The sequence below is a fragment of the Haliotis rubra genome, unplaced genomic scaffold (genome assembly GCF_003918875.1).
Source record: "Haliotis rubra isolate DU_JTF1 unplaced genomic scaffold, ASM391887v1 Scf412, whole genome shotgun sequence".
Taxonomy (NCBI): domain Eukaryota; kingdom Metazoa; phylum Mollusca; class Gastropoda; order Lepetellida; family Haliotidae; genus Haliotis; species Haliotis rubra.
In genome coordinates this window covers 698,915-720,512 of record NW_025767094.1, presented here as the reverse complement: position 1 = coordinate 720,512, position 21,598 = coordinate 698,915, and the positions used below count along the sequence as shown (strand labels likewise).

General features: G+C 40.8%; 1 protein-coding gene across 1 annotated transcript in view; it reads right to left on the bottom strand.

The window, feature by feature from the left end:
• The window catches only part of LOC124288118 (E3 ubiquitin-protein ligase TRAF7-like), a 154,621-nt gene that overhangs the window by 128,573 nt on the left and 4,450 nt on the right, over positions 1–21,598 (bottom strand). The window contains 6 exon segments of the mRNA XM_046724682.1: positions 10,262–10,439; positions 11,849–11,888; positions 13,402–13,532; positions 14,677–14,767; positions 16,997–17,082; positions 20,387–20,450. Of these exon segments, the coding sequence (XP_046580638.1) occupies positions 10,262–10,439; positions 11,849–11,888; positions 13,402–13,532; positions 14,677–14,767; positions 16,997–17,082; positions 20,387–20,450 (590 nt within the window).

The following is a 21,598-nucleotide window of genomic DNA, read 5'->3' as shown; positions in this document are numbered from 1 at the left end:
TGGGTGTAGGTGGGGTAGGTAGGGTAGGTGGAGTAGGTGGGGAGTAGGTGGAGTAGGTGGAGTAGGTGGAGTAGGTGGAGTAGGTGAGTAGGTGGAGTGGAGTGGAGTAGGTAGGGGGTAGGTGGGGGTGGAGTAGGTGGGGTAGGTGGAGTGGGTAGGTAGGTAGGAAGTAGGTGGGGTAGGTGGAGTAGGTGGGGTAGGTGGAGTAGGTGGAGTAGGTGGAGTAGGTGGGAGTAGGTGGAGTAGGTGGAGTAGGTGGGGTAGGTGGAGTAGGTGGGGTAGGTGGAGTAGGTTGGGTAGGTGGAGTAGGTGGGGTAGAGTGGAGTAGGTGGGAGTAGGTGGAAGTAGGTTGGGTGGAGTGGGTAGGTGGAGTAGGTGGAGTAGGTAAGAGTGGGTGGTAGTAGGTGTGGAGTAAGTGGAGTAGGTGGAGTAGGTGGGAGTAGGTGGGGTAGGTGGAAGTAGGTGGAGTAGGTAGAGTGGGTGGGTAGGTGGAGTGGAGTGGAGTAAGTGGAGTAGGTGGGTAGGTGGAGTAAGGTGGAGTAGGTGGGGTAAGGTGGGTAGGTGGAGTAGGTTGGGTAGGTGGAAGTAGGTGGGGAGTAGGTGGAAGTAGGTGGAGTGGTAGAGTAGGTGGAGTAGGTTGGGTAGGTGGAGTAGGTGGGAGGTGGGTAGGTAAGGTAGGTGGGAGTAGGTGGGGTAGGTGGGGGTTAGGTGGAGTGGGTGGGGTAGGTGGGTAGGTGGGGTGGGAGTGGAGTGGGGTGGGAAGTAAGGTGGAAGTAGGTGGGTAGGTGGAATGGGGTGGTAGGTAGGTGGGAGTAGTTGGAGTAAGGTGGGGTAGAGTGGAAGTAAGTTGGGAGGTGGGTGGATGGAGTAGGTGGGTAGAGTGGAAGGTGTTGGGTAGAGTGGAAGTAGGTTGGGTAGGTGGAGTAGGTGGGGGTAGGTAGGTGGGGTAGGTGGAGTAAGTGAGGTAAGTGGGGTAGGTGGAGTAGGTGGGGTAGGTGGGTAGGTGGGGTGGATGGAGTAGGTGGGAGTAGGTGGGGTAGGTGGAAGTAGGTGAGTAGGTGGGAGGTGGAGTAGGTGGGGGTAGGTGGAGTAGGTGGAGTAGGTGGAGGTAGGTGGGGTAGGTGGAATAGGTTGGGTAGGTGGAGTAGGTGGGGTAGGTGGGGGTAGGTGGTAGTAGGTGGTAGGTGGGGATAGGTGGAGTAGGTGGTAGGTGAGAAGTGGGGTAGGTGGTGGAGTGGAAGTGGGGTGGTAGGTAGGGAAAGGTTGGGTAGGTGGAGTAGGTGGGGTAGGTGGAGTAGGTAGGGAAGGTGGAGTAGGTGGAATAGGTTGGGTAGGTGGGTAGGTAGGTAGGTGGAGTAGGTGGGGTGGGAAAGGTGGGTAGGTGGGGTAGGTGGAGTAGGTGGGGTAGGTGGAGTAAGGTGTAGGTGGGTAGGTGGTAAAGTGGAGTAGGTGGAGTGGAGTAGGTGGGGTAGGTGGGGTAGGTGGAGTAAGTGGAATAGGTTGGGTAGGTGGAGTAGGTAGGGTAGGTGGAGTAGGGATGTGATGATGTGAAGTTGTTAGGTGGGGTTGGAGGGATGAGGTGGAGGGAGTGATTACATAGGGTTTGGAAGATGGCTGGAAGTGGAAACCATCTATTTCTGATCAATCCTCATTTCCAATACTGAGGCAAAAACACATGAAATAAATGTATTCTGTAACCATGGCACACTATCCTGTGTTATATCCCTCCATCAAACAGTCCCAGTTCACCACTGGCTGGACATTGCCTGGATGTATCTGTGACTTGTTACCCATGCTACAGGCACACAATGTGGCTGCTTAAATCAATGTAAGGAGACAATCATTGCTGCCTTCCATCAGCTGTCTGACACACAACACGCACGGTGCTTACTGAAACACCTAGATGTCTGTACGACACCTGTAAAGATGGACTGGTGGGATTATCTTGGCTGGAAGCACAGCACTCAATAGCCCTAACAGTACCAGGATAATACTGAAATAAATATACTTAAAACACTATAGTGTCTTGGACAAAAACATTTATTTATTTTTGTCTTTGTAATTTCATCAGTCAAGGCTTTCTTCTAATGATTAAATAACATGTTTAAGTGAGAATATCAACTAAATTGTTGTCTGCTTGGAAACCTCAGAAACTTCAAATTTGAGACGCATTAAGACTGACTCAGAATGTTAGTTTGGATAGATATAAATATGGTATACTACAAATCCTGAATCCTCTTTCACAAAGAGCCTTGGCAATAATCTCTGTTGTAAGTCTATGTTGAAGTATGGGAGTTAAGATCATGGTGGCATTAACATCACTTAGTACAAGTGAACCCTTGGCAGGTCTCCAGTTGCAAGCACCTGCCTAGAAGGAGGATTGGGTGGTAATAGTGACACTGCTGATTGTTCTTCAGTGTGTGGGTGGGGTGTGTGTGGGGTGTGGGTGGGGCAGTGAGTAGCCTCGTGGTTAAGGTGGTCGCTCGTCACGGCGAAGATCTAGGGTTCAATTTCCAACATGGGCACAATGTGCGAAGCCACCAATTTCTGGTGTCTCCCACCGTGATATTGTTGGACTATGGCTAAAAGTGGCATAAAACTAAACTCACTCACTCACTCTTCAGAGTGGCCTGCCTGTGTGGATTGTCATCCATCAATCCAAAGATTCATCATAGATTCTTAACCTGGCAGGCAAATTGAGGCAAATTGCTCTGCAGGCAAATTGAGAAACTAATCATTACTTTATTCACAAATCCTGATTTTTATAGGTATTTTAACATTGCATATAAATCAATACAAAAGTAATCATTAAGCCTCTTCCTCCTGAATGGTCCTGTTTACCTGTGAGCTTCAGTTACCTCGACAAAGTCATTTGACTAGTTATTACTACATGAATTTGGACATATTTAATTCAACAAGGATAATATTTACTAACACTTGCTGCAGTCATGGTTCTACATATCAGCTCTGAGCAGGTTGAAATAAATCCCAACAACCACAAGCTGACCCAGCTGGAGTTTGTACAACACTGTGTGTTATATCAGGTTTATTGCTCGATCCAGCACACAACATGCACTCATGTATGATTAGAGATGATGGAAGCAGTTATTGAAGGTAATGACACTTTTACAACACCTATCAAAAACAATTCCCAGTTCGGAGTATCATCCATATCCCCTACCACCAACATACCCCCTTAGCCGTGCTGTAACTATCCGGATATTGACAATAATGCATCACAAATAGTTACATTCGTCATTACACACAAGTAAATGTGGTGTTGTTGTGGAGTCACTGGATGAATAAATGCGGCGTCCCATTCCCCCGTCAATGAAAGGAAGGGTTCTGATCAATAACTGACTTAAAACCACCATTACCATCACAGCTTAAAATCACCCGGCATGACCTGCCTCTATTGACCAGCGCATTCTGCCGTGGGTGACACACAACTCCAACAGGAAGGACCGCAACTTGTGGTCCTATTTCCGAACCTCCGTAATCAATTTACACAACATCCAGAAACAATATCATCAATCGAAAGCATTAAATTTAATTTTGAAATTTGATCTGGAACTGGAAATTGGTAATAGATTCTCTGCTAATGGAGAAGCAAACAGATTAATGCCAGTGACGCTTTACTTAATAAGTCGTGGCAAAGGGGTCTCTTCTGTTTCCAAACACTGAAAGACCTAACTACATTGATGTTGTAATTCTCCACATGTTCTTTCAAATAACAATGGTTAGGGATATTAGAATTATTGATCCAGACTGTCCTAGGGTGGAAAGTCGGGCCAATACTTCAGGTCTTATTTCTGCCTCTACCAAAACCGATGTTCTATACTTGTCTCTTGTTATTAATCTAACATCAGTTAGGACAAGCAAGTATGTATAGCCATGTGGCATGAAACTCACTTGGTGGGCTACTGAAAGGGTTCTACAGGAGGCTTTAAGAAAAATAATTTCGGGTATGGATAAAAATAATGAGTTACATGGCAGCATTGGTTGACAAAACTGACACACAAAACAGAGCTACTTTAGTTGTAGGGCTTTGAGAACTCACAGGAAACAATGTCAAACTCAACTCTAAACACCGAATACTCACAGGAAACAATGTCAAACTCGACTCAACACCGAATACTCACTGGAAACAATGTCAAACTCGACTCAACACCGAATACTCACTGGAAACAATGTCAAACTCGACTCTAAACACCGAATACTCACAGGAAACAATGTCAAACTCGACTCTAAACACCAAATACTCACAGGAAACAATGTCAAACTCAACTCTAAACTCGAATACTTACGAATACTCTAACACTCACAGAAACAATGTCAAACTCGACTCAACACCGAATACTCACAGGAAACAATGTCAAACTCGACTCTAAACACCAAATACTCACTGGAAACAATGTCAAACTCAACTCTAAACACCGAATACTCACTGAAAACAATGTCAAACTCAACTCTAAACACCGAATAATTACAGGAAACAATGTCAAACTCGACTCTAAAAACCGAATAATTACAGGAAACAATGTCTAACTCGACTCAACACCGAATACTCACTGGAAACAATGTCAAACTCGACTCAACACCGAATACTCACTGGAAACAATGTCAAACTCGACTCAACACCGAATACTCACAGGAAACAATGTCAAACTCGACTCTAAACACGAATACTCACAGGAAACAATGTCAAACTCGACTCTAAACACCGAATACTCACAGGAAACAATGTCAAACTCAACTCTAAACACCGAATACTCACAGGAAACAATGTCAAACTCGACTCTAAACACCGAATACTCACAGGAAACAATGTCAAACTCGACTCTAAACACCGAATACTCACAGGAAACAATGTCAAACTCAACTCTAAACACCGAATACTCACAGGAAACAATGTCAAACTCGACTCTAAAACACGAATACTCACAGGAAACAATGTCAAACTCGACTCTAAACACCGAATACTCACAGGAAACAATGTCAAACTTCGACTCAACACCGAATAATACTCACAGGAAACAATGTCAAACTCGACTCTAAACACCGAATACTCACAGGAAACAATGTCAAACTCGACTCTAAACACGAATACTCACTGGAAACAATGTCAAACTCGACTCTAAACACCGAATACTCACAGGAAACAATGTCAAACTCGACTCTAAACACCGAATACTCACAGGAAACAATGTCAAACTCGACTCTAAACACCGAATACTCACAGGAAACAATGTCAAACTCAACTCTAAACACCGAATACTCACAGGAAACAATGTCAAACTCGAAACTCGACTACTCACAGGAAACAATGTCAAACTCGAACACCGAATACTTACAGGAAACAATGTCAAACTCAACTCTAAACACCGAATACTCACAGGAAACAATGTCAAACTCGACTCTAAACACCGAATACTCACAGGAAACAATGTCAAACTCGACTCTAAACACCGAATACTCACAGGAAACAATGTCAAACTCGACTCTAAACACCGAATACTCACAGGAAACAATGTCAAACTCGACTCTCAACACCGAATACTCACTGGAAACAATGTCAAACTCGACTCAACACCGAATACTCACAGGAAACAATGTCAAACTCGACTCTAAACACCGAATACTCACAGGAAACAATGTCAAACTCGACTCAACACCGAATACTCACAGGAAACAATGTCAAACTCGACTCTAAACACCACAGGAAACAATGAATACTGAATACACAGGAAACAATGTCAAACTCAACTCTAAACACCGAATACTCACAGGAAACAATGTCAAACTCGACTCTAAACACCGAATACTCACAGGAAACAATGTCAAACTCAACTCTAAACACTGAATACTCACAGGAAACAATGTCAAACTCGACTCTAAACACCGAATACTCACAGGAAACAATGTCAAACTCGACTCTAAACACCGAATACTCACAGGAAACAATGTCAAACTCGACTCTAAACACCAGTGGGATACAGGGACTAAATCAACTAAGAAAACCCAATGACAAAGGACAACTCAACTCTGAAAACCAATGGGATACACGGACCAATCAACTACGAAAACCCATTGACGAAAAGGCAAACACAACAAGGGAAACCTATGTAATATAGGACCAACTCAACTCTGAAAACCAATAGGATACATGGACCAACTCAACAACACTGCTGTACCTGCTGAAGACACTGAGAATTTCATCATAGAAAGTTTGTGAGCATACGAATAATATTTAGGACCATGGTATTATGTGTATCTAAATGCTATTTGATTTGTACTCAACAGCAGTTGATTACTTTTGACATGCCAGAATGACACAAAACCAGTTGCACAAAATGATCAACCACCCAATTTCATTTTTTGTTTTCTGTTACAATCATCTGTAAAAAGTGGGTTGTAGTTGTAACTAATAGAAACGGACTCAGCAAACCAGTGACTGATATAATGAGCTCCATCACACAAAGGGGTAAGATAAACCACAAACAACCAGATCATTACCAGTGTAGGAAAGATGTAGAAAATCTAGCCTGTCCACAGGACTGGCAGGTCAAATTTTTTACCAGTCCTGCCAAAATCTAGCCTGTCCTCCAAATATAAATAAAACACCTTCGGCAGTAAATATTCAAAAAGGTTATAATCATTATATATATGTCATTGGTTTGCTAAAATTGACCCGACATGAGGACGGACTAGATATTTTTTTAACCAGTCCTCCACAAAATTCACCCGTCTCGGACGTTGGGACGGGCTATCTTTCCTACACTGTCATTATACACCTGACTACCAGACCCATTCATTCATGTTAAAATAAAATCTAACGCCCTATCTTTTGTAGTTTGACTTTTTCCGGTTTTAGTCCTTTTATTGCCTGCATGGCTTCATTTTAGTGATTTGTTGAAAACAATATGTTGACTCTTGATGTGCAGACACGCCTGATGTCTTCAACCAGACAGTTTACAGACAAACTCCCATTCATTTCTCAGTTTTTATATGAATACCAGTATACCCAAAACAAATTTACACTAATCACCTCATTTTTAGATCATATAAACAGCCCAAATTTAAGACAAAATGTCCATTTTTTTCAACCATCGCACACTAAGTATGCATAAACAGTCTGTAACTACAATGAGCAGTTAACTACATCCACCTTGGGTCAGCACCAGCAAGGGTCATGCCGACATGTGGAGCAGGCTGTTAATAGTCTGCGATAGTGGTGTCGGGTGATAAAGACCTAATAGCATTGTTGAGGGGGACGTGTGAGTGGGCAAATTGATTCTCAAGCTCGGCTTGGCACAGTATGCTCATTTCACACATTCTACCAGATTTACGATCATCTTCGATGACAAGCTTCACGTGTAACCCTTCAAAAACTCACTTCAAAACTTCCAGCTGGTTTAACAGCTCGGTGAATACATATTGAAAAAAATAAAGTACTGGTTTGGGAGATTTATTGGATTAATCTCTTCATAAAAGCAAGGACATTGGGGTGTTTGAGCCATAATTGACAGTTTAAAGTGCTTGCAGATAAACCTCAGGTATGGTTGGTCTTTACAAAAGAACACTGTCAATCGAATTTTCTGCACATTTATAAGAAATTCTTTTTGCACTTACTACCCTTGAAATAGAGATAACAAGGATGAAACAGAGGCTGAGATCAAGAGTGAGTGAGTGAGTGAGTGAGTGAGTGAGTGAGTGAGTGAGTGAGTGAGTGAGTGAGTGAGTGAGTGAGTGAGTGAGTGTGGTTTTAATGGTTTTACAATGCTTTTAGACACATTCCATGAATGTCATGACAAGGGACACCAGACATGGAATTCAAACATTGTATTTGTTTGAAAACAACATAAGTCATTACAGTCATCAAATAATGGGAAAATCAGTGAGTGAGTGTGGTTCTACTCCGCTTTTAGCAATATTCCAGCAATATCATGGAGGGGGACACCAGAAATGGGGTTCAAGCATTGTATCCATGTAGGGAATCGAACCCGGGTCTTTGGTGTGATGAGCTAACGCTTTAATCACTAGGCTCATCTGCCGCCCCTCCTCCACAGAACATCCTCTTGGTACAATCTTGGTACCGTTACACACTAACAGTTCACAGTTGTTAGAATAGGAGTCATAAAGAATGTTGAAAATGTATGGGACTGTGGCTCACCTCCATTTGAAGTTAACACGAAACATAATCATTAATGAGAGCCACTTAACAAAAGTTGCTGTCAGTATTTGGGTCACCTATTTTCTGTATAAACACTGAGTAGAACATGACATGAGCAAAGGCAGAAATATTCCAAAGTTCAAGTTCAGATATGGATAGTTCAAATAAAAGGCAGTTACACAGCCAAGAATTCAAATTATGAGAGAATTTTTATTCCTGTGGCAAAAAGGAACAAGAAATTAGGACATATTTTCACAGTGCCTCTATGCCAGTACCAAAGCTAACATAAGTGTTACACACAAGAATTTACATCAATAATTGCTTTAAGAATGCTGTGGGGCCATACTGAAAATTGGATTCGAACATGTCAATACATTTGAGCTATTACCATTGGAATAACACGCAAGTGACATTCCAGCTTCAATGCTCAAGTGGTTCCAAAGGAGAAGACGTTGACACCCCATGATAGACCAACAGGTCAGGACATCAGGTCACTAGACTTCCCATTAGGACAACGAAAGCTAAAGTTCCAAAGATCACATATGTATTACTTAATCTTAATCCACGATATGGGTACAGTGCTGATGGGCACAATACTGCACAGTGAGAAGCAAGATGTTGCAAATTGAGTTTCAGATGGAGCTGAGCTGTGAGTTGCCAATGGGGGTTTGTCCTCCTAGGGAGTATCCTATTCTTGCAAGCATCAACTGTTTCACAAATCCTTATTAACTTGCAGCACAAAGTATATTGATAGCTAGAAGTAAGCCTCAATACACCTGATAGGCCTCCTCTTTCAGAACATGTTGTCCGTGCAGTGATTACCTTTCTACACATGATCCCTGCACAACGATCATGTTGCGATGCAGCTCTCCTTGTTTATCACATACAATAGAGAATGGTCAGGACTAACTGACTGAGTTTGGTTTACGCCGCTTTTAGCAATATTCCAGCAATATCACAGCGGGGGACACCAGAAATGGGCTTCACTCATTGTACCCATGTGGGGATTCGACCCCGGGTCTTCGGCGTGACGAGCCAATGCTTAAACCACTAGACTACCCCACCGCCCCAGAATGGTCAGGAATGAGTAACAGTATTCCAGTTATATCATGGCATGTCAACTTCAAGTGGGATGAGAGCATAAGGTAACATCAGGGCCCCATTCCTCAAAGCGATCGTAGCACTATGACAGTCACAAGTCTATGTTAAAGTATGGGAGTTACGATCACCTTAGCGGTACGATTGTTTTGTGGAATGGGGCCCTGGTGTGAGATGTAAACCACGTTGGTGAAACTCATAAGCGAAGGTATGGTGCTGGAAAACCTAGCAATTGGGGTTTGAATCCAATACATTAGGTTTCTGGTGTGCCAAAGGGCACATCAAGGAAATGTGGCCCATTAGACTGGTGTCTCTACAAGTCTGAATCAAATGTTTGCTAAAAGCTTACAAACTGAATGAAAAGAACACCCAAGTTATGAATGGTACTAATGATTTATCAATATGCTCTGGTGTGAAGGGCATCTACCCCGAAACACTTTTAAAATGCAATGTTGATAAAAAGTTAATTTCAAAACTATTATGAGTATATTCTTCTCTGATTGTCTGGGTACTTTTGCATTTTAATGGGAATGATATGAAGCAAATATATTGATCAGTTACAGGGGTGGAAATAACTTAAACTTGCTAGTGTACTCGGTACAGTGGCACATGTAAAATCACTTGTTCGGAAAAATTTTCGCTCTACCGGCCAATTTTCTTGGTGATTTTTTAAACAAACCACATAATTAACATTGGAATGTCAACTGGACACCAGTACAGCGTAATATACAAATGTGCTTGCCCGACAGAAAAAAAACACTGGACTCGGACGTCGGGCAATGGGTTATTTCCACCCCTGAGTTAAGGTCAAGACACCCTTCAAAATAACAAAACACTACCCCCAGTTTTCTTCAACATCAGTTGGCATATTCTTAATGAGACAGTTTACATTGTGTATGTAATAATTTGTCCATACTGTCACCATAACTTGCATTTCCACAGTGTTTTGGTCAAAATGTAACAAGACTATATAGGAAATATATGTCTCACCTTCTAGTGTTGATCTTCACCGTGACAGGGCACCTGGTCGGGTCTACAATATAGGTCTGGTCATCCTCGGCCAGCTTGCAGCCATATTTACAATGTATGTACATCTCCCCAATCTGCTCCGACACTGCGATGTTGGACACCATGATAGACAACTTCTGACTATCCACAGGACAGATTACTGCAGACACAATACACGAAATAATGTCTTAGAACACTGTAATCAATGGAATTGAAAAAAAGAATGAATGAATATTCTTTACGACGCATCAGCAATATTCCAGCTATTTGCGACAAGCACTGGAATTGGAAGAATTTGGCACAGATGAACGTCATTTTTGAACAAGGATACAGTTTGATGTCATACAGTTTGATGTCTTTTAAAAATCAAGTGGTTAGAAACCTTTTTAAAAAGTTCACATAAAGTAGGAACATCGTCATAAAAACGTTGTATAATATGGGAAAAGTAAACACATTTAAGCAAAATGTGCTTGATCTGTTACAGATGCAACTATTACATATTAAAGTACAGTACACTACACTATGACATCACTTTACTGGACCCCCAAATGGCCTGATAGGATGCTGAAAATACATAATTTGGGCCCCAGTTTTGTAGTTTTGTTCTGATACAGTGTGGTGACTACCAATTTGGTTCAGGAAAACCCAACAGTTGGAGGGCAATATGCATTCATACCATATTCACATTGGTAAGTATGTTTTATGTAAGCCCTACAATTTCAGATATGAGTGAGTTTAGTTTTATGCCACACTCAGCAATATATATGGCGGCGGTCTGTAAATAATCGAGACAGGACCAGACAATCCAGTGATCAACAGCATCAGCATTGATCTGCGCAATTTGGAACTGATGACATGTGTCAACCAAGTCAGCGAGCCTGACCACCTGATCCCGTTAGTCGCCTTTACCACAAGCATAGTAGCCTTTTGTGGCAAGCATGGGTTGCTGAAGACCTATTCTACCCCGGATCTTCACGGGACTTGAATACTGTACCCATCCGACCAGACTATTACGACAAGCATGGGTTACTGAAGATCAATATTCTAACCCGGACCTTCACGGGTCATTTCAGATATGAACTGGCCAGAGACCATGTGCTTAACTTTCATCAAATTCCACACAGTCCATAAGTGTGAGGTTGACAAAACCTGTTGTGGTTGCAGCAGGATAGCTCAGATTTCAAGGAAACACCTCAAGCAACTTCATCATGTTACAACTTCATGAATTGGACTTTAATCTGCAGATGACATTTTAATGGAAGACATATATCACTGTGACCCTGACCTTGTATATTGGTCAATCAAATTTATACATAGGTCACCAAAAGCCTTTTTTTCCACTTGGCACAAGCCTGAGAACGATGTTCAATTATCAGAGGGTATGAAAAACAAAGTAAAGCAGCATTGTTGCTTGTCAAATACAGGAAAAACCTTTCCTTAATATGATTCACATGCAGCTGCTTTGTCACGTCTCAGGTCTTAACACTTTTATTACAAAACATTTGGAAAATATAATACTGGTATTTCACTGAATATTTTAATGGAAAAGCATAATAAAATAATACAAACCATCTGTATTTCCATCGATGCATTTCCGACAATATGTATGCTGAAAATAGAAATTTCTATGAAGAATGATATAGATTACAATAAGCATATTATTAAGTGAGTGAGTGAGTTTAGTTTTACGCCGCACTCAGCAATATTCAAGCTATATGGCGGCGGTCTGTAATCAGTGATCAACATCATGAGCATCAGTTACACCCAACCACCCGATCCCGTTAGTCACCTCTTACGACAAGCATGGATTTCTGATAATCAATTCTAACCCGGATCTTCACAGGATATTTGGCAATAATAGACTATTCACATGTTTTTACTTGACACATAAGAAAAAAGTTGAGCACAAATTAGATTCACATGTTGAAAGTGAGTGAGTTGGGTTTACACAACTAATGACAGTTCTACTGCCACGTCATGCAAGGCAAAGCAAGTATGTGCTTCACACACTGCTCACATGTGGGGGGATCAAACCCAGGTCTTCAGCATTATGAACTAACACTTCCACCACTGGGTGACCCAACACCCCGGTTCACTGTGTAGACCAACTGAACACATTCTGCGGGTATTATGGTGTACAGCGTTTCATACCAAGCATGAAGGTCAGGGTCCTTGTAAAGTTCCTCTGAGCACCTCATAATAACATAACTTAAGATTTAGGAAATATGTTGCTTCAGAATCGGGGAGACTGTATGGACCTCCATTAGTTTCAAATCACATACACTGACAGGGGTTGAAACCATTAGTCAAATCAGAATTTCATTTCAGACTAGTGGTTTCTGTAGAACACCTAGATTTTAGTAGACAACAACTACGTCCAGTGGATTTAAACAAACATGGGCTCACAGTAAGTGAGTGAGTGAGTGAGTGCGTGAGGTTTTATGCTGCTTATAGCAATATTTCAGCAACATCAGAGCAGGGGACACCAGAAATGGCCTTCTCACATTGTACCCATATAGGGCATTAAACTCATGACTTCAGTGTGATGAGCAAATGCTTTAACCACGAGGCTACCTAGACAGACTTATGTATGTGTCTACCCCTGACAAATGACTATTTCTGCTATCCCAAACCAGGTTAATGTACAAGTCTGTTGCTGCCACTGACACAACATCTCAGCTTCTATAACTCAAGTAACATACCCCACATGATGCTATCACAAACCAGGTTAATGTACAGGGTAGGCACAACGTCTCAGCTTCTATAACTCAAGTAACATACCCCACATGATGCTATCACAAACCAGGTTAATGTACAGGGTAGGCACAACGCCTCAGCTTCTATAACTCAAGTAACATACCCCACATGATGCTATCACAAACCACATGATGCTATCACAAACCAGGTTAATGTCACAAACAGGGTAGGCACAACGCCTCAGCTTCTATAACTCAAGTAACATACCCCACATGATGCTATCACAAACCAGGTTAATGTACAGGGTAGGCACAACGTCTCAGCTTCTATAACTCAAGTAACATACCCCACATGATGCTATCACAAACCAGGTTAATGTACAGGGTAGGCACAACACCTCAGCTTCTATAACTCAAGTAACATACCCCACATGATGCTATCACAGGATCCTTGAAAGCCCACATTGAAAGCAGGTTAATGTACAGGTAACATACCCCACATGAGCTACGACAAAATAACTTCTTGTTTGGAGGGTCAACAAAGACCAGTATCTCCTGAAAACAAACAATGCCAGCATTTACAAATAGTCAAATAATATCTAGAAATATGTGACTTGTGATGTTACAATAACAATGTACAACACTGTATTGCAATACGAGGAACCAGTTTATGCAGATTTTCTAGCATTTCCTGGTTGGCTATAGTGAGAGTTAAAATTTTACTTCACATCGGCACTATTTCAGCCATATCATGATGACTGGTTGGCTATAAACAGCAGAATCTGTACAGTGCACCCAAGCTGATATGTTTCTTCCTGTCCAGTATCCCATCTCCACATTCTGAGATGTAAAAACAAATGAATCAGGGTTGTGATTCACCTGCAGAATGGGAGAGAATATGAATTTTGAAATGAAAGTACTGTATCGGGATACAAATCGCATTACACCAATATCAAGATAAATGTCATATTGCTGCCTCAGTGTATCATTACATCTCCCCTCCATATACAGCCCACAACCTAATGTTATACATTCTGTGTGAGATAAATATAGAAGGGCAGAAATTAATTACAAGTCTACTGAACAGCGATAACACGCAAAGACACTGGTACACAGTTTACTTATAAAAACTTATATAACTAACTATAAACATGAAGTGCTATTACTAGTAACACTTGAAATTATGGAAGCCCTTCTGATACTTTTATCATTTAACAAGCACACTCAGCTCATGGCTCAGAGATCATTTCTATCCCTGTGAGACACAACATTTGTTAACTAAACGATGCCCCTAAATAAATATAAGTCTGCAAAATTGGGATAAATAAGTACACCACTCACACTATTCTTCCAAATTACAGACTAAAAACAATTCCTTCCAATAAACACCTTGCAATGAACACACTATACAATCTTGGAGTTACAGAAAGATACAATTAATTACTATCTACAACATACATACCCTCATCATCCAGAAATATCAACTAACAGTGCACTATGAAAGTGTAGCCAAGATAACTCCTTATTAGTCAGGGTCTTTATTATTTCCTTACTGGGAAGTTTCAAATTCATTACTGAAACCAGGAAATGAACAGAGTGCAAACTAAACTGTCCGACATATTATCAAGCTATGATTGGTTAAAACGCACTCTTTTATCATTTAAATTAAACAAAATACAACTTTAATGATTTACGTACCTTCTTCCTCTTCTTCGTACATTAGTGATCGGTTAGAGACATTCGACCCTGACCTTTTATGTCCTGGACTCGGGATCTGCAGCCCCCCTGGAAGCTGTTGATAGAATATACATCTCATTGGTATATCAACATCAGCTATACTGAAAACTCTGTAAATGGTGAGTAGTTTTCATTACTTTTGACAATTCAGTATGAACAGACCTGCAGTCCATGCAGCAAGTGTGTCTGGGTATTTCACAAATCTGTTAAACAGTTTACTGAAACCAATTTTGTATTTGTTTCCTTGTTGTACAATGTCAGACTCAGGAATATTTCTCTTGATGGCACCCTGTCAGTATCAAGTCTAAACTTGACAATCCAGTGGCTGATGTTATGAGCAAAAGTCCACATCATCATGTGAGTGAAAGTGTTGAGTTTTATGCCGCACTCAGCAATATTCCAGCTATATGGCGACGGTCTGTAAATAATCGAGTTTGGGCCAGACAATCCAATAATCAACAGCATGAGCATCGATCTGCGCAATTGGGAACCAAGACATGTGTCAACTAAGTCAGCGAGCCTGACCACCCGATCCCGTTATTCAGCTCTTACGGCAAGCATGGGTTCCTGAAGATCAACATTCTAACCCGGACCTTCACGGGTAACATCATCATGTGGGTAAGATGGCACAACATAATGAAGCCAGTCACAGACTCGGATCACTGATACCTGATACAAATTCCGTAAACTTAGGTAATAGCGAACAAAAACTAGCAATGCAGTTTACTGTATATCCTATTCATTGTCGTCCGTACATATTTTGAACTATCAAGGAAATTATTCAAAGATGGATAAAAAATTTGGTATGCAAATGTATGCAAAATCATCATATAAACATGCAACAAGTTTCTTTAAACAGCACGGACATGAGAATAAGAAACACTTACTCTTCTTATCAAAGTTTCAATCAAGGTATATTCAGCCATGTTCCCTAACACTTCCACGTCCATGTCGGGTCAGTTCAAGTACTACATACATTCCTTGTAGTAGTAACCCGGAATACATCTACTAAGACAATGACACCACACACATAACTTCCTTATCATCTCACACAATGCCTCTGCTGTATGGTACCCAGATTGGATATGGATGGGATATAAATATATAGTGTGACTGAACAATATAGTCTGCTTGTGCATGCTGAACATAATACCAAAGGGAGGCCAGTGATGCTAAGGAAAGGACATATTTGAGTAAGGTTAATTACTGCGAGATGCAACCACACAATATTGCTGTTACATTTACTTTAAACTAGTTTATGATACAATATATGCATATGAAAAAAAAATCAATCTATAGTTTTATATTATAGTGACTTTTAAAAAGTAATACTTTCTTGTCTCAAGAATCAAAGATATTACTGATAAGTAAGTGGTAATGGAATATTTAAGTATGACAAAACCATAACAATTCATAATTTGGACTAGGAAAAGGATTAATTATATAACACTCAATAATCAATAAGTACTCAAAATGCTTGAAAAACTTCCTTACTTTGTATAATCAACAAATCTAACCTTGACATAATCCCACAGATTTTCACTAGCTACTTTTATTACCATGATAAAGTCATGCTATTGTTATTGCAACTGACTGGGCCATGATTTCACTGGCCATTCTGACCGCCATGCTAACTGTACAGAAACGATATACAAACCATAATATATCAAAAGGAACTGTTAATAATTTTGTCACCCCTACATCCCAAAAACATGCCCCCACCCCCTTCTTAAAAGCCTCATCCTACCCCCTAGCCATAAATTATGAACTAAGTTGGAGAAATCATTCTAACTTCCAGAATCTTCGGATTCTAATGATTTCTCCAATAAATAGACATACTACTTGTCTATGTCATTTAAAATAATGCAGGGTTCTTGATTGTTTGATCGGCAATAAGCACAAATGTCACATTGGATCCAGAAAGCTATACCTGTATATTGAAAGATAGGTCAAGATACAACCCTGAACGGTTATAACTTTTCATGTTTGTGACCTAAGTGTGTATTACATACTTACCCAATACAATCCATAATGGAATCTGTTCAACTTCTCATGCAACTACATGCAAAAACAGCTTGGATCATATAATACATAAAATATTTATTGATGTTTACCAAGTAAAATGCCGGTAGTTAGAATTGACATATGTGAGGTGGAAAGATCAATTCTAACAACCTCATGAGATGAGATAAACAGCATATTTGTCAGAGACGCTAAATATCCTCCATACATTGTATAACCTTTCAGCCCAATATGTTCCAATGACCAGGGTGCAATAACTTACCCCACTGGACTCGATACTGTCAGCATGGGAGAACGTGGTTGGAGTGGAGTAGTCCACGGACCCGAAGGCGCTGTCATGATCATCATCTGTACACACAAAGTCACCAATCAAATGACAATATTTATTTGCACATTAGCTTACTGATGCAATAGCATAAGAAAATCAAACCAAAGAAATGTTGTTTCGCCAGCCAGCAGAAGTCCAGCAATATTATGGCAGCCTCTAAAACTGACAGCCAGGGCCAGTTGAACCAGTTGCAGATGGCTTATGGTTTGCACTACAGTGCTGAGACAAAATGATACATAATAAGTCATGTCACATTGTAACTACCAAGTCCTTATAATGTACAGGATATATTCTGTCCAACATTCTCAGGAATGTGGATCAATTCTGGTCAACAATCTCAAGAGTGAGGATCTATTCTGGTAAACAATGTCCAAAAATATCAAGAGCGTGAATCTATTCTGTCCAACTGTCTAAAGAGTGTGGACCTAATCTGTCCAACATTCTCAAGAGCGTGGATCTATTCTGTCCAACAGTCTGAAGAGTGTGGATCTAATCTGATCTACAATCTGAAGGGCATGGATCTATTCTGTCCAACATTCTCACGAGTGTGGATTTATTCTGTCCAACAATCTCAAGAGCATGGATCTATTGTGTCCAACATTCTCAAGAGAGTGGATCTATTCTGTCCAACAATCTCACGAGTGGATCTATTCTGTCCAACTGTCTAAAGAGTGTGGACCTAATCTGTCCAACATTCTCAAGAGCGTGGATCTATTCTGTCCAACAGTCTGAAGAGTGTGGATCTAATCTGATCTACAATCTGAAGGGCATGGATCTATTCTGTCCAACATTCTCACGAGTGTGGATTTATTCTGTCCAACAATCTCAAGAGCATGGATCTATTGTGTCCAACATTCTCAAGAGAGTGGATCTATTCTGTCCAACAATCTCACGAGAGTGGATCTATTCTGTCCAACTGTCTGAAGAGTGTGGATATAATCTGGTCTACAATCTCACGAGCGTGGATCTATTCTGTTCAACAATCTCACGAGAGTGGATCTATTCTGTCCAATAATCTCACGAGAGTGGATCTATTCTGTCCAACTGTCTGAAGAGTGTGGATCTAATCTGGTCTACAATCTCACGAAGCAGTGGATCTATTCTGTTCAACAATCTCACGAGAATGGATCTATTCTGTCCAACAATCTGAAGAGTGTGGATATAATCTGTCCACAATCTCACGAGAGTGGATCTATTCTGTCCAACAATCTCACGAGAGAATGGATCTATTCTGTCCAACTGTCTGAAGAGTGTGGATCTAATCTGGTCTATCTATTCTCAAGAAGTGTGGATCTATTCTGTTCAACAATCTCAAGAGAGTGGATCTATTCTGTCCAACAATCTCACGAGTGGATCTATTCTGTCCAACAGTCTCAACGAAGTGGATCTATTCTGTCCAACATTCTCTGAAGAGTGTGGATCTATTCTGTCAACAGTCTGAAGAGTGTGGATCTATTCTGTTCAACAATCTCAAGAGCGTGGATCTATTCTGTCCAACAATCTCACGAGAGTGGATCTATTCTGTCCAACTGTCTGAAGAGTGTGGATCTAATCTGGTCTACAATCTCACGAGCGTGGATCTATTCTGTTCAACAATCTCACGAGAATGGATCTATTCTGTCCAACTGTCTGAAGAGTGTGGATCTAATCTGGTCTACAATCTCACGAGCGTGGATCTATTCTGTTCAACAATCTCACGAGAATGGATCTATTCTGTCCAACTGTCTGAAGAGTGTGGATCTAATCTGGTCTACAATCTCACGAGCGTGGATCTATTCTGTCCAACAATCTCACGAGAGCGGATCTACTCTGTCCAACAATCTCACGAGAGTGTATGTACTCTGTCCACCAGTCTCACGAGAGTGGATCTATTCTGTCCACCAGTCTCACGAGCGTGGATCTATTCTGTCCAATTATCTCACAGTGGATCTATTCTGTCCACCAGTCTCACGAGAGTGGATCTATTCTGTCCAACTGCCTGAAGAGTGTGGATATAATCTGGTCTACAATCTCAAGAGATAGGATTTATTCTGTCCAACAATCTCATGAGAGTGGATCTACTCTGTCCAAAAGTCTCAAGAGTGCAGATCTAATCTGAAATTCCACCTCAAGATTGTGGATCTATTCTGTCATATAATCTCACGAGAGAAGATCTATTCTGTCCAATCTCAGGAGAGTGGATCTATTCTGTCCAACATTCTGAAGAGCGAAGATCTATTCTGGTAAACAATCTCAAGAGAGCGGATGTATTCTGCCTAACAATTTCAAGAGATTCAAGCGATATTCTCACATGGCTTACCATATTCACCGAATGAAGACTAAAGTCATGATATATGCATTTCTGAGTGTTTATATTGAAATTAATTTCAATTAATTTCTCAAGAGATCGAAACAAAGCAAATTCATGCTGATCATTCCAAAGTGGACAAGTGTCAGTTATTCTGGCCATTATTATACACACTAACAAGCTTGTCTTATGTCACCAGTCCAGAAACTCCAGGAAAATTGTTTCAGTCATGTAATCTGAGCTTAGCTTAGCTTAGCTTATATGTAAGGACAAAGGAGTAAATCAGCTGAACATTGTTTGGAAGGACAAGTTTGGCCTTGACAAGTCAAATTTCTTGGCACAGGCTGAGGACAGTGACTGTTACTAACTACAGTGAACATTACAGCAACATGTTTTTTTTTCTTAAAAGTTACAACAATCCTGTATATTTAGCCTGTAAAATCACTAACCATGCAGAAAAAAAGATGTTAGATGTGTGTATGCTAGCAAAAGTTATTACAAAAACATGTAAATGAATTGGGTACTTTATGATTCAAAGAAAATCTTTAGGGTTATAACCAAGAGTTGATGACATTTAAACAGTATACATAACTGGAGTCAAGGTGAGGTGAGGTGAAATTGGGTTTAACGTCGTACTTGAGAATATTTCGCTCATATGACGACATGCATGCGTGTGTATGTGTATGTGCGGCGGCTTGTACTAGCCCAGACTTAAGCTGGTTTTATAGTGATAGCCCACTGAGTGAAGCATGAATACCCCACTCAGACACATTATACTGACTCTGAGCCGACCAGTCCTTGATGTACCCATTAATGCCGAGTGCCAGGCGGGGACCAACAAGTACCATATTTTAACGTCTTTTGGTATGACGCGGTCGGGGATCCAACCTGCAACCTTCCGCGCTCCGGGCGGACGCTCCAACCACTACTCCATGGAAACGGCCTAAATGTAGTCAAGCCTAGGCTCACTGTATGACAAGCAAGCACACCGCCCACTCAGCCACCCACCTGCCCCGACTGACAACAGGTCTACTTACTGACACGTATCTTGGTTATGGGAGACACTGCACTACCTGCGCTAAACGTGGTTTCAACATACACCTGCAAACAGAGAGGTAACACATAGAACTAATGCCCCCACTGACAGTTTCCGTTCAGCAAACATTGACCATGATTACTAAAGAAGGTGCACCTTCACAGAAGATCACAATACAATATGTATCACAAACCACTGCTCATGAAACACGTCTCAATTCACCATAAAATTATACAAAGGCCAGGAATGGCATGAACTGAGATACACACACATTTTAGATGACAGAATTTTTTTGGGTAAGATGTAACAGTGAATGAATGATTCCAAGCAGCTGATTTGACACAAGATTCTTTTTACGCTTATGTTTATCACTACATAGAAAGGGTTATTTTGTTTGTTTCTTGTTTGAAGCCACACAAAAATATATTCCAGCTATATGACAAGGTCTCTACATAATCGAGTCTGGACCAGACAATCCTATGATCAACAACATGAGCATCGATCTACACAACTGGGATACAATGACATGTGTCAACCAGAGCCTGATATCCCAATCCCATTAGTCACCTCTTACAACAAGCATAGGTTGCTGAAGACCAATTCTAACCCGGATCTTTATGGGTCAGAAAGGGTCATTCTTTTGTTAGGTAAGAAACGAGTTTTGTGTGTGTGCAGGATATTGAAGACACTGCATCCTGTCCTTCAGAGTATAATTTTATTTTTAACTATGACATTGTATATTTTTCTGCTGTTCACACTCCCTGGGTGATAATTGCTTACAAACTGATGCGTGATGGCTCAAATAAGACACGGTCATGCCTTTAGTGAATACCCTTGCTCAGTGTACGATACAATGTTCAGATTGACCAAAGTTCATACCATTTCCTTGTCACTCACACAAACAAAGACATTCACAACTAGTCACGCTAATCAATTCCTCATTAATCTGTAGATACTACATGGAGTTTCTAGCAACCGGAACATCAGTTTAAGAAGGTCTGATATTTTGTGGCATATTCAATCAATCAATAAGTGTAAAGTATCCTTATATGACCACAGGTGATAGGTCAAAGGTCAGATACTTCAATAAACACTTGATACACGGCAAATAAACATGATTTTATCTTGTTACAGCTTGGTTTAAACTGCCACCAGCAAATCCTCAAATCATATGTTAAAGCATATCACACATGTGTAATACGATAATGTATCT